An 18,444-nucleotide genomic window follows, 5' to 3' on the forward strand; every position below is an offset into this window, starting at 1 on the left:
TTGAGTTGCTTTTCTGAGCTGTTGTCATCTAAAATTACCTTTTCATCATTTGTTCAGGAGGTTTAACGCAGCTATACATGGGCATCCATGAAGTACATCTGCAAAGTAACCATTATTACAGTAAATGATGCAATTGTGTTGTTGTTGATTACACACATTTCAATCTAATTCAACATTAAAAATAAAACCAACAACGAGATGTTTCCAGTGAAGGCATCTTATCGGCCCGATATGCTGCTCATGCGCATTAAAGCAGTCGGATCGCCTGCTTCGAACTCCGCGCTGTACACGGAGCGTGTTTCAACGTAAAGGCTCGTCCCTCGTGGATAATTCAATTTGTGCGTGTCTGATGCTACAAACAAACAAGCCGGCTCTGACACGAGTGCTAATGAACAAAGAGACACAAACGTATCCGCACACACAGCTCAGCAGAGAAATGCATCGCCACGGTATCGCTTCTTCTCGGTAATCGTACCTCGACAAAACCAGTTTGGTTTGTGATATATTTATTCACTGCACTATTCCTCCCTCTCTTTTTGTTGAAATCTATTCCGTGCATCAGCGCTACCAGGACGAAAACCAAGACTAATTGCTTTCATATCTGCGGTGTTGGATCACAACCCGGCGGGACGCACATAGAAACAGGAGCTCCCTGACTGTCTGCACACGGCACACAATGTACCAGGTCCAAATGAACCCATCGACATGAGACCTATTCGAAGCCGTGCAGCATCTCCACACAAATGAAAGGATGGAGAACCCTGCTGTGCAGATGGAGGAACTGATGGCTGTGTGGCCATGTTCTCACACTGTGTGAGGCTCTCCAGGTTTATCATACCTGCGTACTGATGATGTCAATAGTGCTCGTTCACCCCTTGATGGAGGCAGGGAGCGTGGCGGCTCATTGCGAAGCTGACAGGAGGAAGAAAAAACGCACCTGTGTGGACAGACGCCATCAACTCCACGTCCCCCAATCACCTCTGTGTCTGACAGCCCCGAGGGGGAGAGGGAGCGCAGCGAGAAGTAATCACACTACTGCTGGAACGTGCAATCACTTTGGCAGCTACAGTGACTGAGCAGCATCATCTGAGTGAGTGTGTTTGCTTTTGCTGTCTGTGAGTGGGAGAGATCGAGATCAGGAGCGGAAAAAAGACAAAAAAACAACAAGGAGGAGGGAGAGAGCAAGTGTGCAGCTTTGAGGCGCTCCATCATCACCCAACTCCTGCAGCTTCCCCCCGCCTCCTCCTCCTCCTCCTCCTCCTCCTCATGTAGAGAGAGAGAGAGAGAGAGTCACGCTTACAAGCCACGGAGAAGAGACGTCAAGAGGAGGATCTAGAGAGGGAGGGAGAAAAAATAAATCCTTCTCTCTCTGCTGCTGCCTCTCTCTTGGTGCATCCGACGGGCAGCGCGGAGCGAGGAGGATCCCACCGGCATTTTTTCTACGCTGCTTCCCTGCGATTCCTGCGGCTGCATCACAGTGGGTGGAGCGCAGGGAGCGCCGCCGCCGAGGAGCCGGGATGCTTAACAACCTGACCGACACAGAGGAGGGAGACGGGGGAGCGCAGAGCCAGGGTGAGTGACGGGATGTGTCACACGCAGTCACACGCACACACACACGCACACACACACACACACACAGAGCAGGCATCGCCACGGTGACCAGAGACACGTCGATGTGCCGCGCGTTGGCGTGGGCAGACGTGTGGCACATGAAGAGCCTCGTGAAGCACGCAACATGCCCCGTTTGGGTTTGATCTGAGTGAGGCGTCATGGGGAGAGGAAGTGTGTGTGCGCGTGTGTGTGTGTGTGCGCGTGTGTGTGTGTGTGTGCGTGTGAGTGTTACAGCACTGTACAGTGGATTCGCCCGCTTTCTTCCCCAGCTGCTGCTCCTACTGCAAGGCTGTTGTGACAGGAATAGTAATGGGCTCACTCCTTACCGTGGATGCTTGGTGTAAAGGCATTACAGCACACACACACACACACGCACACACACATTAATACTCGCACACACACACCGAGGCGTGCGTGGTGCGTGTTTGATTGTACAATACAGAGCGCTTTTCGGCGTCTGGTTGGTCTTTCAGATGGCAAACACAAATGCGCCCACCACATATGGCACTGGGTTGACACGCAGGACGGGCACGTGCATGTTCTCACACACACACACACACTGGCATGTACACACACACACAGCCACTCAGAATTACAGATACCCGGCCTCCATCGCTGCTAATCCCATCGCCCCCAGCTGTCAAAATCGGCCCTCCATCCAATCCCAGTCTTTCAGGCTTCGTGGGGGGGGGGAAACCTGTGGGCTGCTGCTTCGTGCACAGCTCACAGTACACTGACACCTTCTCAGTCCCATCCGGAACCTGAACGCATCCCTGTGAGTGGTTCACATGCATGAACGCCCTTCAAGTTCCAGATAAGTTTGGTCAGGGAACCTTTCTGGAGGCCGTTTAGCTCCTCCGAGGTCTGCGGCTTGCATTGAGTTCTCCTTCTGTGTGCTGTATGTTGAGGGTTCTTGTTGCTCCGCACACATCTCTCTCTCTCTCTCTCTCCTGCGCTGCCCTCCTTTTTTCCTTTCGCTCTACATTTGTTTCAGCTTTTCTCTCTTGCTCTTTCATGTCTCCCATCCTGCGCTATGGTACCAATCTCCCTGCTGTTTGTCAGGGCTCTCAGGGATGCTCTGGATAGACAGGTTACGGATGAGAGAACAGTCACTGGGCTGCTTCTCCTACCTGTGAGGGCTTAATGATAAAAATAGACCAGCGCTGGGAACATAAATATTTAACTTAATGCGGGCATCTCTCTGTGTGTGTGTGTGTGGGGGGAGGGGGGGTTACAATGGTCTGCACGGGGGCAGCGGCTGTGAGTTGGTCGCCGGCAGAGTTGGATGACTGTGTCTATAAGGGCGACGATTGGAAAGCGTCAAGGGCAGCGCACCAAGCACGACATCACTGTTAAACCAGATCACTTGTCTCTATGTGCCACCGTCGAATCAACCATTTGCGTCCATGCGTCCATGCGGCCATGCGTCCATGCGTGCCCTCGATGGAGTTTCAAAGTCAGCACGCATGTAGAAACGGACTCTCGCGCTGTCGTGTGAGAGACTCGTCACCTTCTCCTGCTTCATTTCGACGTGTCTTTCATCCGCCACGCTGTCCCTTTTCATCTTTTCCGGGGTGATGCAGACGTAACCTTCACGTGTAACAGAGTCGAGTCGGGACCCTCGGAGAGGCGGATAAGTGCTCAGCACCTCCTCCTCCTCCTTCAAACACGCCTCTCTGTTCCTGTTGTCACTCTCTCCCAACCCCTCTATCTTTTTTGTCACTCCGCAGTAGCAGCATCTCTCAGGATAGGACCTTATTCTCACACACACACACACACACACACACACACACACACACACACACACACACACACACACACACACACACACACACACACACACACACACACACAGGCCTGCTAAGCTAGCTGTGCAACAACCTGAATAACTCTGTTTAGTCATCAGTACTATGCAGGGCAGCTGTATAGGGAGGGCTTTTCGCCGCTTTATAGTAGGATTGTCAGAGGCAGTCGCTGTCCGCTCCCCCCCGGTGCTGAACCCCCCCCCCCACTCCCCCACACTCCCTCTCGCCTGACTCCAGCAGCATGTGCAGCATCCAGGAGCGCTGTCCAAGGTGCTGATTTATAGCCTTCATTACATGGCTGGGTCACAGCGCAGGAGAGCAGAGTTACACACAATCAGGGTGCTTGTTTTCGCACTGCGCACCTTTATTTATATGCATATATAATATCAGCATGCAAAGATGAGAGGTATCATTCATATTCTCAGATGAATTAAAAAAAAGGTTTTATAGGAATAAGCGAATGCATGTTCCCATGATTTACATGTTGTTGTTGTGTTGCTCTCCCACCATATTGTTAATTATCCTCAGATCTGTCAGCGGTGCAGGGAGGTGGGATGCAATCACGAGCTGAAAGTTTCAGTGAACCATCTGCGCGCTGCTCTGATGGGAAGCTGTTACTGTCTGAAAGGTGTTGTGATGCAGCATGTTGGACACCTGAAGTGAAGAGCCGGTTCCTTGTCAGGTCTAGAATGATATTTTTTTCATGTCGTCATTGAGACACTCGTCGTTTATTAAGAGGAGCTGCTCCGCGTTGTTGTTAGCGAGCTCCAGTGATTTCACGCCCCATCTTCAAATGTTTGTTACCGTCTGCAGTCTTTCATTTACGTACTCAGTTACTCATTAACGTGTCAGTTCAGTTTATTCGCTCCAGTTCAATGGGTGACTTGTTTTTCGTATCGTGTGCATAATTTAATATTGCTCATGAATTCTGCCCAACAGCAAACCGCTGATCCACGTGCACCTCAGTCTGCAGTATTATTTAGAATTATTGCCACTGTTGGATTAGATGGGCATTTAAAAGTATCTAAGCATCTAAAGGTATATACCTAAAAGTACATACATAGTACATACATATATATACAATACATACATGTACAAACGTAGATTAAGTAGTCAGTCAAAAAGAAGCAGAACCCAATTTAATTCCAAACCCCTGTTATATAAACAGCTTTTTGGTAACAGTAGGAAATGTCCTGTTTACATCATCAGCAGCTCTGATACGGCGTGAGAAGAGTGGGCAGTAAACAGTGAGGCCGATATCAGCAAGATGAAATTAAAAGCAGTAAATCTAGATTACATGCACATCATTTCCCGCCAATCCCTCACGTGTTTGAAAGCAATTTCAACACATTGTGAGAATGACGGACTGAGCCATTCGCAATGTTAATTAATGCCCCTTTTTAATAACAATAATAACTTTCATTTCCCTCGCTGTCACATTTGTGTTTTGTCCCTATTTACCAATTGGGAGGTTTAAATTAATGGATAGATTTTATTCATGAGCAAACAACATGAATAGTATTGTCCTGGATCTGTAAAGTACAACTTGTGTTGTTGATGTTTTTTTCCCCATCAACAGTCCATTCCTGCAGAGATACCACAATAAGAAGGATCCGTTGGGTCTGGTTCCGTCCTCTGGTTTGATAAATGGGTTTTTGTTTGCTTTATATGACATTTAACACACTGTGTTTGGCTTCTGTGTTGCTGCTGACACAAGCACGTTGAGTACATCTCATCGTCTGAGGGAAGCGATTACCGTCATTTCGCCGTTATACACCCAACCGTTTACAAATGAAATTGAGAAAATAGCCGGCAGATGATTTGATAATGAAAGTATTCATTAGTCGCAGCCCCGCATCCCTCGCTTCATCCTTCCCTCCATCTATCAAGCCCTCATCCACTCATCCAGCCCTCCCCTCTCCGGACCGCCGTGGTCAAGGCCGTCAATGAGGTTGTAATGATGTTTTAGTTGGGTCCGACTGCTAAATGCTCCCCGGGGAGCCAGATGTTGTTGTTCATGCTCAACGTCATTATTCTGTGTCCAAGGAGAGAGGCGGAATGTGAGTGAGTGAGTGAGTGAGTGAGTGAGATCTCTGCTGATGCAGAACACGGCCACTCGGTACCGAGGTGGACACGAAAAAAAGGCCTTTTCAGCAGCTTGGCGTCGTCTCCACGTTAAACAGTGCTATAGTTATATGTTCATAGTGAACCTTCTACGATGAATGCATGTGTTTTAAGGCATTATTATAACCCCACCACTCGTATTTTATTCATTTCATTTGAATGTATTTAATTTGATCTCGTTTTGATGTAATTAACTGACAGTTATGTCCATGTGATTCAAACGTCAGCAAGCTCAGGCATACAAAACTTAGAAGAAGAATGTCATTATCAAAATCCACCTAGTGACTCTTGAAACAACAATGTTGTCCACTGCGTTTCTAATTAGACGGACCAGAGAAACTCTGTAAATACCCAACACCGTTTTTCCCTCCATTTTTTGCTCTATTTCTAATACAATGGCAACAAAAATCCCCAGCTAATGACTCACAGCTATTTTTCATTAGTCTACCAACCGGCAGCGTACTAATGGCTCCTGATGTCTAAACGTAGATTGTCATTATCATATGCTTGATTTAATTGAATAAAGGTAGCTTTAAATGAAACATTGATACAATGGCTTACGTAACGTTGGGGCAGATGAATCGGTTTTCTTTCTAATTAGAGTATGGTTACCATCAGAAGTGGGTGTCCATATATAATGGATGGTTATTCATTCATTGGTTTTGTCAATTAAAAAGCAGGAGAGTGTATAATCAGCAGTGAAGGGCTCCGCTTCCCTGAAGCTTGACTCATACTGTTCTGATAAAAAGCCCGATCAGAAGGATGTGCCGACAGGGTACTGATCCACGCACAAACACCCATTACTGCATGTTCAGCTTCGTACGGGTTTAATGCACAGTGGCATTGGTCATAAAATGTAGTTTCATTGCATTTGGTTGGATTTTCAACGTTTCATTTGTAACCCATTCATCAGTAGATCAGTTCTGTGCCCATCATGAAACCCTGGTGAAGGCAAAGGGTTCCAATGGATGGAGAGAAATAGATGGCCGGTTCTGTTGAGAGGAAGAGAAGGTCAGTGGAAGTGGAGAAAAGAGATGAACATGCCAAAAGAAGTTAAAACTTATTAACACTAAGATTAGCACCAAGGCCAAATATCTCAACAATGTAAATACTTAAGAATAGAGTGAGGCTAAATTGTCATTGGGGTGGTGAATGAAGAGGAAACGATTGATAAGAATACATTAACTTATAAAAGAGAAAACATGGACTTAATATCCTTTCAGTGGAATGAAATGGAAAAAGCAAATAATAAATGTCTAAAGAACAACAAATAAAGATGAGAAAAAAGTGGCATCTCATCAAAATGTTTGATCACTGCTGACGTGTTTGATAATGTTCTGGTCCAGTGGGTTTAAAACCCTTTAGGGCTACATGTCATTGTAAAGGTACGTAAAAGTAACCTCAATAATTATACAACAATTTACTGTCTATTTACAGGAAAGCCTGAATGAATCATTACTTACAACATGGTCCACAAACAGAAGTTAAAGTATTTTAAAGTACCGTGAGCGCTGGCTCTGTTCTGTGGGACCAAAGTGCAGCTGACAGACTTCATCAGTATCTGGTGGTGAGCTTCATCCCTTTAGGCGTAGGTAGCTGTTATCGGGCCCCCAGTGGCTCCCAATGAGATCAGTGACAAACAGGGGCCTCAGGTTTAGTCCTTTTAGGCCTGTTTTTTAAGTTCACCATTTTCAGTTCCAATCCTCGGAAAATTCACAAAAGTGGAGGCAGGAATACCTGGTCCACATATGAACCAGCTGATGTTGATTGTACATGAAAACACAACTCTCTTGAACGCATTACCTTCTTTATAGATGGACATTTAACGCTTTACCTGCAGGATGATTGGGTGTGAGGTTTGCCCGTAACGGAGCTTTCCCTGAATGTTTGCGGTTTCTTATCGAGAGGAGTCCATTCGGTTCAGGTGCGGCTCCATTTGTGAATCTGCACACAGCAGATAAAGTAAATCAAAACGCGTCCCGCTCAGCGCCGCTGACACATCCTCGCTTTCTTGCGGGCCGCTATCGAAGAGAAAAAGAAGTCCTTGATGAGTCTTCCAATTTCCCCGGTATCAGCCATGACTGCGAGTCCACCCGGACCCCGAGATGGAACCGTAATGAAAAGCCACGTATTGATTTGCTCTCACTCATATACCTATTTGGAGAGATTTAGCTGGTGTGTGGTTGAGACCTGCCTAAGAACCATTATACCCGCCGGGCTCGGTACACAAAGACTTGATAATCTGTCACTTGAGAGAAAGTAATAACCTGAGAAGCTGTGGCACTGTTTCTGTATGTGCGTGAGCCTGCTTGTATCCCATCATATTAAGCTGTTCTTCATAATAACCCACTAGTAATGTGGATTACCATGGTTACAGTCCGGTCTGTTGAAAATGTTCAATGTAGCTGCTAAATATGAGCTGTTGGTACTGAGGTTACACATGATAAACCAAATGAAGGGCTTCTCTTCAGCCATTCATCTTCTCTGAAGGTAAATCGCTGATGTGGTAGATTCATTTTCCTCTGGAATAAACAGTATTTAAGTTGTGGAGTCTCCCTGATGCTTCCTTCTCCATGTTACCTCTCCGCCTCACAGAGGAAGGCTCATCCTCTCAGCTCCATCTTTAATTGCCTAGGTAACCAGCTTCTTTCATCTTCATAGTGGCTGTGATGTAGGATGTAGTCACGTGTGTACTTGGCCCTGAGCATGTGTGCGTTTACTGTGACTGTCACACGGATCTCTCTTAATGTGTTAATGTGCGCATGCTTTTATTGGCACAAAGTAAAGACTGGACTTGCACATGTGTGTGTGTTTGTGTCTGTGGGAGGACCCTCAGGTGTTAATTGCAGGGAGCGCGGTGGAAGGTTCAGCAGAAACTAGAAGCACCGCCTCAGACACGCAGCCTTGTAATTGGGCAGCGCCGAGCCTTGGGGGAGGGGCCCAGAAGGGGATCAATCCCTCCCAGTTCTGCTTCAGCGCCAGGACACTAATTCTGGGCAGTAGTGGGTTCTCTGTATATACGCACACATACGCACAATGTCTGGGATGGACTGGATTTGCTAATGAGGCAGATGGTAACGTCACCAACAGCATCCTTCTGCATAAGAACTTCATTCGGTGCACAGATGATGCAGCTTGGATGATGGAAGAGTTTCCCCCTGATGAATTACTGACGCAGGCTGGTGAACAAGTGAAAGTGACGATGAAAATGTTAACAGCAGCGGGACACGGAGAAGAAATAATGACTTTCTTTGATTCACACAATGAGATTAGTTTTTGGGGTGTTGGTCTTATCGTCTCTTAAATATATCTATTTTTAAAGTGAGATAGTGAGAGTTGACAGACCTTTATTGCTAATGAGCTCCACCGGGGTGGGAGGTGCAGCAACGTGCAATTATCTTTTAATTAACAATAAAATGGGAGGTTGGTAAATTAATGACTGAGATTCTGAAAGTTATTACGTAATATTACATATATTCCACCCAACAGTCCAAATATGCAGGTATTTGTTCGTTCATTGGCCCGCTGCCCACAGGCCTCGTCCTGTACGTATATATATACATATACTATATATATGTGTATATATATATACCGGTGTGTGTGTGTATATATAATCTCCTCATTTGCATGATCGACCCCATTACAGAGCAATGGTCCGCTTGAAATCTTGTCTTTCAAGATGAAACAGCCAGAAGTGCTGATGTTTTTAGCTTCTCCTGTTTTCTCAGAGTTGCTTTTAGTTGGTGTCCATTAGGGGACCCACAGCGTCGTTAGAGGATATTAAGGTTTCTTAGTGGGAATGGTTTGCCATAATGGAATGTCTGTTTCCAAGGCGTATAATGGGGAGTCTCGGTTTGTTTATAACTTAATTTACCATTATGTTGTTCATTGCGATGCCAAATAATGAAATCATGGCTGATTCCTGAATGTAACGGAGAAGCTGAATGCCAGTTATCATTTATGACACACCTTATTCATGCCTCCCCCCCTCCACACAAGGCTTCAAGTGGTCGGCGCATGTAGAAGGACGTTACTGGATTAGGGCCATCGTGTCACCAAGACAAAGAGCAACACTATAATTGAACACTTTCAATGATGGGGCAATCAGCTGAGCTGTTTGTGGAAATAGTCACTCATTGGAGAAAGGGGACAATTTGTTCCCTCTTTTGCCAGAATCGAAGTCAAAGCAATGAGTCTTTGTGTGCGCATGTCTGTATGTGTGTCCTTTGCAGACCTGAGAAAACGTTCACCTGAACCCAAGAGACTGAAGGGTGGTGCATTCGGTATCATCTTCCATTTTAACTGGACTCTGGCTACTCGATCAGAAATCGATCAAAACGCGTCATCCGCCCACCTGGAGCTTCCTGTTTGCTGGCTCCCCTCTCAGGTCAGAGGTCAGGAGGAAGGTGTGTGGAACCTGAGCAGTAGAATCATTTTTCAACATCGCAGGTGTTTGTCCTCCGAGACATTGGCGAGACAACGAGAAGGCGAGGAGGAAGACCGTGATCACATGTGTGTTACAGGGGGGGGGGGGGGGCGGCGATGTGGAAGTCATGAGATGTGACAGACCACGAAGGTCAATCGCTTTGAGGAGGAGTGCAGAGAAGAACAGCCATTGGGTCATAAAATGGACAATGTCATACATTTGGGTGGACAGAGCATATTTACTACTTGCTAAGCCTCTGTGGGTAATGCTCCAGCAACGTTACGCCAGCTAACGTTGCTCTTTGTTCTTTTAGCCGTCTCGCTTTACTTTTTGACTACAAGCAACCTTTTTTTTTTAAGTAAAGCAATCACTTTTAAGCCTGACAGTGAAACTATTTATACTTATATTCACAGTATATACGGTGAAGTTCTGCATTCACATTTTTATTTCAAGTAAAGGGAGCATAGCGTCCTCACATGCAGACCTTGCATGTATTGGAAGTTATTTTGGGTTAACATAATGAACAGGCCACACACACACACACACACACACACACACACACACACACACACACACACACAGCCTGTTGGACACTCCATGGTTCCTATAGATGTCTTTGATGTCTACAGCGGTGCCCTTTCTCGTGTCATGATGCCATTTGATGACGGTGCCGTTTGTCAGGGATCAAACGGACACGACAGAGACCTGCAGAGGTGGACAGCCTGTGATTGATCCTGCTTTTATCAGCTAATGGCCTTTGTGAGTATTCCCTGAATTTAAAACACACACACACTCTCTTGCTTGTTTTCGTAGGAGCACACTAAAATTTATATCCAGCTTCTTTAATAATTGACGATACTTAAAACCACTTGCATCATAGTTCAGGTGCCTCCCTAAACAGTTGACATTATCCGTGTCTCTCAAAGTAATGAAATCCCCCCCCCCCCTCTTTTTATGATTCAATCAGTGCGTTTCAGCCCACCACTTAAACACAGAGCGGATAAGTGGACGTATCGATGTAAAGTATAATCTCTCAATCAAGTATTTATGCTTCCATGCTGCGTCCCCCAGAGTGTAGCGTGGCCTTTGGCTCACTGTCCGCCCCCCCCCCCCCCCCCCCCCCCCCAGCCTGTCTATCTGTCTCTTTCTGTCTTTGACATGTCTGCACTCCTCACTCAGCCGAGTGTCTGGGGCTGATATTCCTGCATGAATAGTGTTTCCCATCAGCCTCCTGAGCAAATGGAAAAGAACCATCTGTCAGCCGGCCGCTCCACAGGCGGCGGAGCCACTCGCCCCCCCGTCCCATCCCGGCCCTCAATAGGAACCCATTTAGCTATTGTCAAACAGGAAATGGAGCAACTTAACTGGAGAGCTGCGGGATTGGTGCGAATATTCCTGCAGGCGCTCTCAGCGTTTGATGTTTTCTGCTCAGTAGACGGTATTCGGTCCCTATTGATTCCCTATTTTCAGAAATTACATGAAATTTCACACTTGCGCCCCTTATTTGCTTCAGGTGGTAATGTTTTGTTAAAGTAATAGCCTCATTTCAAAGGGTCAGTGCGTGGCGTTTAGGGGGATCCGATATCATTTTGATAATTCTGTGTTTACATCAGTGTATAATCACCTAGTGTTTATCTCAGTTTATCTCAGTCCATCCCACAATGGACACGCCGGGCGCTGGTTCTATTTAGAGCCGAAGGCAGCACACACATCTTCTGAAACTGAGCCCAACGTGAACCGCGCAAAAGGGTCCTCTTGTTATTTTGGGAGGGATCTGTCCTCTCGGCTTCTTCTGGTTTAACGGACCCTTCCTTTGCTGCTGAGATCAGCTCTCAGGCCTTTTTCTTTCTCCGGTGGAGAAAAGATGCTCTCAAACCTTTTTGCCAGGTCTGGACCAGCAGTCTGAACACCGTGAAGCATCCAGCAGCTACAAGGACAAAATATTCCTCTCATCTTGGATGGTGGGTGTCTCAAAATGAATGCTGATGATGGTGCATTCAAAACTCAGAGCAGAACTAAACTAAAGATGGTGACCAAGAATTTCTTGAACTAATGCTGAGATGTTGATGAAAGTATTCTGGTTGTCACTGGCGTCCGATCACATGACGATGGTATCGGCTCATTCTTTCTGAGACTGATTTGAATAGATTCTGTCTTTTCTTATAAATGATGCCAGTGACACTTTCCTCCCCTAATGAATGCATTTATTCTGGTCTTATGGTCTTCATTATTCAATAAACCAGCTTCTAAGGGACATAAAAGCCTCTACCTTCTTAAAATAGAAGCCCTTACATTCCCCTATTTTGCGTTATAATTTATGATCTTTCACGCCTCATATATTCCATGAATGCTTAAAACAGAAATCCATCACCAGTGGTACTTTCCTTTTTATAATGTTTTTATTTTTTAAGGGCCGTCAAGTGAAGTCTTTCCATCAGATGCCGGTTCGTTTGTGTTGGAGCGAGAGCTTTCTGTGACCTCCATCCAGTAATCCTTGGACCTCTACTCACACTCTGCTGATCCCTCCTCTCTTCATCGTCTTCTCCCTTCCCCCCCCCCCGCCGTCTTGGTCCAGGATGTCTGGATTATTCAAAGCAACGCCTTCTAATCCTCTCAGACCTCCTACGATACAGCTGCTTCCCCTGGTCACCAGAACTCAGGACCCGCTGCCCAGTCGACTGACACTGATGGCGTTTCTGGGATCTTTAGGGTTGCTAATGGTGGACAGAAAAGCAAACTCTTTCTCCCACTGGTTCGAAGCGGCGGCTCTCGTCCTCCAACCTTCTCGTCCAGGAGGCAGAGCGGGGACTCGGCTGCAGCTCGTCACACAGTCGCTTAATTTCGTTATCGTTGACGGTGCAGAGGGAGGGAGGGAAGGAGCCTTTCATATTTGGGAGGCACAATGTGCAGGAAGAAAGAAACAGAGGGGCTCATGGGAAGGAGGGGGGGGGGGGGGGGGGCGGCCATCATTGCTCGGGCACATCAAAGGATTCCTGAGCAGATGTCTCTAAACAAGATGGCTGCCAGGCCAGCTCCGTCCATTACCTCCGTAATAGGAGCAGCTTGGTGTTAACGCTTCCGTCTCTTTACCCAGCAGGGTGGGGGCTTTTTTTCCCCCGACCTTTGAACTTGCTCTGAGCTTTTTTAATTCTGAGCCGTTTTATTTCAATCGTTTGAAGTGTCTTTTGATCGAACGAAGCAAAGTGAGGGCTATTTGTTGCGAGGGGCCAATGAATTAGTGACTCCCCCCCCCCCCCCCCTCCCCAGACAGAGAGATAAAGAAAAAGAGTAAAGAAGAAAACACGCCCGTGGCTTTTTCTGCCTCTTTGGCAGCTGTCATCCTCTGGAATAATCATCTGTGCTTGGTATGGTTTGGGTCGGGATGCCTGACAGGCCTAATGGCCCATCGGGGGCCAAACCAGGTCTGACTGAATGAGGCCATTCCATTCATGTTGGGGCTTTCGGTGCAGGAGGCTGTATTCTAACGCTCGTGCTGAGGTGACAAGTGTTGGGTCTGAACATATACTTGTTCATTAAGAGACCCACAGGCCCGCTCATTACTGCGGCATCAGTGCGGATGCGGCTGCTCCTCCTTGAACTCGTGAATGTGGACCCAGATGGCATCAAACCAAAATGTTACGAAACATTTCTGCAGCCTCCAGAGTTGCTAAATCTAAATGTTTGACTCGTGGAAGGCCCAACATCTTTCGAGATTTATTTAATACTTATCCAAAGAACAACGGATTATTATTAGTATCAGTGCTGGTTTTAACCATTGTAAGCAGAGAGCTCCGCTGCTGCAGCAGCCGTCTTCCCGGCTCCATTATTCAACATGCAGGCACTCGCCTCCAGAAATGACCGTCTCATGCATACAAATGGGAAGGTTAGCATGTGATCCATCCTGGATTGCTCTCTTCTGTCTTTGGCAACGTGAAAAAACATTGCAGCGAGATTAAAGTGCTCCCCGACCCCTCGTGAGTAAATGTGGAACGACACAGTCAGATGGACAGTGCACTTGACGTGTTATCTGCTCACGAGAGCATACGGGAGCTGCTCAGATGGTCAAGCAGCGGCTCTGCTCATATTTGTGCAATATGAAAGGGAGAGAGAGGCAGAGAGAGGCTCCACATGCAGCTCCAGCCTTTATCCTCGGCTGCATGGCTAGTTGCTATAGCAACATGACTTTGCATTCCTTTTCACCTGCTGTTTTTGATCAATTCTCACTCTTGCCTCTCCCTTGCCAACCTTCCTTTGTCCTGAAATGCCTCGGCAGTGCGACGCATTTACCTCCACTGTTTCGCGGAGGACTGCTGCCGCGTTTGCTTTAACGCCTCTTTACCAGCTTCCCTCATAGTTCCCCTGCAATCATGGCGTGCACCCTCCTCATCCTCATACATGCCAGTGCCAGCTCAGGAGCAGCCTTTTATAGGATGTCTCAAGTCTGAGTCCCTTAGAGGGACTCGTTGGGCTTCACCATCAACACATCTCCCCCAATGCTGACTGGAGCAGTGTGTGTGTGTGTGCTCCTGCAGAATCGATCACTCCTCGAGCTACTGATTCATCAGGAGCCAGGAGTCTCGGGAGCGTCCCCTGCACCTCCTCAGCTGCAGCACAGTTCATCACGGCCCCGTAGACAAATGACTGAGGACACAACCTAACCAGGCCTTCATTAGAGTGAGAGGGACTCTCTGGAGACAAGGAGTAAAGATAAGAAAATAGCGAGCCAGAGGTTGGATGCGACCAATTATATGCCACACGCACACACCATTTATTATGTATTTGAACTATTGTATGTGTCACTGCTTCCATCATGTGAACCGTGTTTTTCCAGAAAGGTATTATGCTAATTAGCCTGCTTTTAATCAGGCAAGTGGAAACGAGAGCTCTGTGCGGGGTGTTGCGTAATGGGCATATAGATGCATAGTGACAGTCAGTCCTGCAGGAGGAGGCCGTGCATGTAGGGAGTAAAGCCTGAGCTGGAGGCACTGAGCCGTGACTACTGGGCTCTCACGTAAAAATGCATTTCTACTCGGTGATGTATCTGCTCATGGCTCAGCTCGTATATAAGAGATCGCCCAGTAACTCATTTGTATGTACATCCACAGCCACTAATAGAAGTAAAGTCCACTTGTCTGATAAAAACATGCACATGAAAATGATGCTCTTCCTCACATGCACTTTATAGGCACAGGAACACCCCTGCAGTCTTGCAAAATGAAATGTGCTCGTCCTCGTCCTCCTCCACACTGCAATCATCTAAGTGCCTTCTACTTATCTAATACACATGTGAATGACCGCGGATCGTTCCAATGCAACAGCATGAGCTGCCTTCTCCAAGCGCCTCTGATGACTTGTCTGTGTTGACGTATAATTGGATCATCATAAAGTATCGCTCCCTTTGAGTGAATCGCACTGCACGTGACTGCACGTAGAGGTGAGCGTTTGCAGAAGGAGGGAAGGCAGAAATGGAGAAACTAGAGTGTGACATTGAATGGATGCAGGGTGGAAAAACGAAAAAAAGATGCTTTGTGCCTTGACTGAATGTACATATTATGACACGGTGGCACTAATCTCCAAGCTCATTAGCACAACATCTGGATTAGGTCACGCAAACCTGCCAGAAAGCAAACAGAGGAAATTTGCGGGAAAATGCCCCCTCGCCTCCTTCCTCCGTCTCAGGAACAGATGGAATAATACGTCGACTGTTTGTGATTGACAGGTGCAGATCCTCCTGTGTAACGTATTAACAGCACCTGAGTTTATGTGAGAGACGTATTCATTAATCCCCAAGTGGGATTAACAGTTGTTGAAACTAAATGTTTGGTTGCATGTCAGCGTGCAGATAGAACAGTGTGTTTCTGACACACAAGTGAGGTCTAAATGAATGAAACATTTTGGATCATTAATCAGATTTTTCATGCAAAGCAGAAGAAATATGAAGTAAAATATTACTCCAAAACTATGAACTTAAAGATAAGCCCTTCCACATCCTCAATGTTTTAAGCTTTTTTATAAACTACCTTTCCACATTCAAGAGAATACCAACAAAGGACAGTGAGAAGTGTGATCTTCACCAGTCGATTCAGTTCATCCTCCTTCATGAAAGGTTTTACTTTTTCCAAATTCCAAAGTTCCAAATTAAAACGGTTTTTCCCACCAAGGCTTTGTTTTGCATAAATAGAGGACATTTGCATCTGATATTACGGGAAGCAAAACAATTTCAGCAAATGACATTCCTTAATGGGAAAACCAGGGCCCTTTAATGAGTTTTAAATTACAAAATATGAATACACAAGAAATTAGAGCTGCAATAAAGCAGCATAGGTATTTGAGAGTGAACATTTCTATCTGCACTGATTCCTCTGATGTTAACATTGTGAAGGGGGGGGGGGGGTGACATCTGGTAGCCAGGCAGGTGCAGGGGGAGCGCTCCAGTCTGTTGGGAGTTTGTGTTGGCCGTGGCCATCACGGGAGCCTCTGAGGTGCCTTCAGCGCGATGCAAACCCTGCCAGTCAGCAGCAGCAGCAGCAGCTAAGTAGGTCACACTGCAGTCACACTGGCTCCCCAGCGAGAGAAGGAGGAGAGAGAGAGAGAGAGAGAGAAGGAAGATACCAAAGAGGGAGTCGAAAAGAGGAGGAGGATGCAGAAGATGAAGGAAGGAGGAAGAGGAGGGAGGAGCCAGAAGATCAGGAGAAGGAGCCGATAGGAGCAGCCGAGGAGGGACGGCAGAGGAGCCGCTTTCTAGATGCGCTTCTTTCAAAAGGCAACGATGATTCAACGTTGCAGCAGCAGGCGAGCGAAGGTCGGGGGGGCGACAAGGCGCACAGTGAACATGGCAGAAGGTGATGGCGAGAAGGATGAAGGGGAACCGACGTGACAGTCGCATCGCACAGAGGCTCTCGTCCAGAAAGGCTGCGTTGTTGTGCCACTTCTGTTTGTGCGTTCTTTGTGTGCCTTTGCACAAGATTATTCAAATCGTTTGAGCGAAAGCTCCTTTTTTCATTTTATTTCATATCAATACTGTGATTTCCCGTCAAAAGCACACAGCACAAGTCAGTCAGTCATCTGTTGTGAGTCTGTGGCTTCACAAAGCAACGCACACATAAACACAATCTGCCAACACAACCTTTGAACTGTTCAATCTTAATGAAGTAAAGTCATGAGAGAGCTTTAATCCCTGTGTGTGAAAAGGAGCTTTTTCCAGTGCAGCCTCTTTGCATTTGTTTCATTGTGTTTAGTGACGAGCAGTTATTTTCATTACTGTTTATCGACCGATCAGTTTCTCAATAATCTCAATAATTTATTAATTGGTCTGCAAAACCATTCTTTTTTTAATGAAAATAAACACTGATAACCATTTCAATTAGATAGATTAAGATTTAAGAGGCCAGAAAATGATCTTTTGCCATTCATCCCTAAAATGGAAAAAGATTTTCTTTAACATTGCTTGTTTCCAAGCAATGTTTGGTTTGTCGTGGTTGAACATTCAGTCGGATGCTTTTCAACAAACGCCTCTTTAGTCAAATCAGGAGCCTCCAATTCAGTCACAGATTTCAGTTCATGGAGGTTGATCCACTGTGAATCTGGGACGCTAACAGCGACCTTCATGTCGCTCTGCACCTCTAAATCCTTCACACTAAACAACAGCTCTCTCCTGTTGCTCTGGGCTTTTTTGCACCATATCACTTCAGGGCATCGGCATCCGGTCTCGCACAGAACGCACACACACACGCACACACACACACACACACACACACACACACACACACACACACACACTCTGTGACACCCTGGTTATGTTATTAATACCTGTGGCCGTGTCCACAGCCTCTAATGCCAGTGTCAACGCCCTTTAATAGATCCACTCGTATTCACCTCCTTCCTCCCCTTCAGCTGTTTGCCATGCAGAGGGCCCTCCAGCCCCCCCCCCAAGACCAAGAGAACAGGATGTCTGAGACACTTTGCAGACGTGGCAGGGATGGGACAGGTTGCTCCGCGGTGGTGACGAAGGTTCGGTGTGAAACCATCTTTCCTTTCAAAGTCAAAGTCTCTTCTTCATCGCCTCGCCGCACGTCTTGTCTGCTTCGTGCCCCCCCCCCCCCCCCCCCGCGCAACAGAATGTTTACACGAAGTCTGCAGCGCTGTATCACCAATTCCACATCGGCGATCTATCAGCGGATTGAAAATGTCATGGCAACAGCTGCTCCGTCCTCCTCACCTCCCTTCAGTCTTTAGTTCCTCTGATTAATCTCTGGCCTTGAGCCCGTCGATGCTGCGCCAACGAGGGTGACGAGCGGAAATCTGTTTGCTTCCGTACGGCGCCGCAGTGAAACACCTTTTCTCTCCAGCGCCGCGCCGCTCAAGGAGAAGGCAGCGGAGGCCATGAGGAGGCCCCGAATAACCTCCCCGTGAGTCACTCGTAGATCAGGGTGCTGTCAGCGCTCCGACCATCTGGATTGACAGCCGCCCGAGAGGCCA

General features: G+C 46.9%; 1 protein-coding gene across 3 annotated transcripts in view; it reads left to right on the top strand.

Moving 5' to 3' along the window:
* Positions 1 to 18,444, top strand: part of slc12a5a (solute carrier family 12 member 5a) — an 84,161-nt gene that overhangs the window by 26,407 nt on the left and 39,310 nt on the right. The window contains exon 1 of one of the 3 annotated variants that reach the window (XM_037490736.2): positions 1,273 to 1,572. The exons of the other annotated variants lie outside the window; for them this stretch is intronic. Within the exon in view, the coding sequence (XP_037346633.2) occupies positions 1,518 to 1,572 (55 nt within the window). The 5' untranslated portion in view covers positions 1,273 to 1,517. Of the gene's footprint in view, positions 1 to 1,272; positions 1,573 to 18,444 lie in introns of those variants that run through there. 3 annotated transcript variants of the gene reach the window in all.

This window comes from Pungitius pungitius, chromosome 8 (assembly GCF_949316345.1).
Source record: "Pungitius pungitius chromosome 8, fPunPun2.1, whole genome shotgun sequence".
In the NCBI taxonomy this organism is placed as follows: Eukaryota; Metazoa; Chordata; class Actinopteri; order Perciformes; family Gasterosteidae; genus Pungitius; species Pungitius pungitius.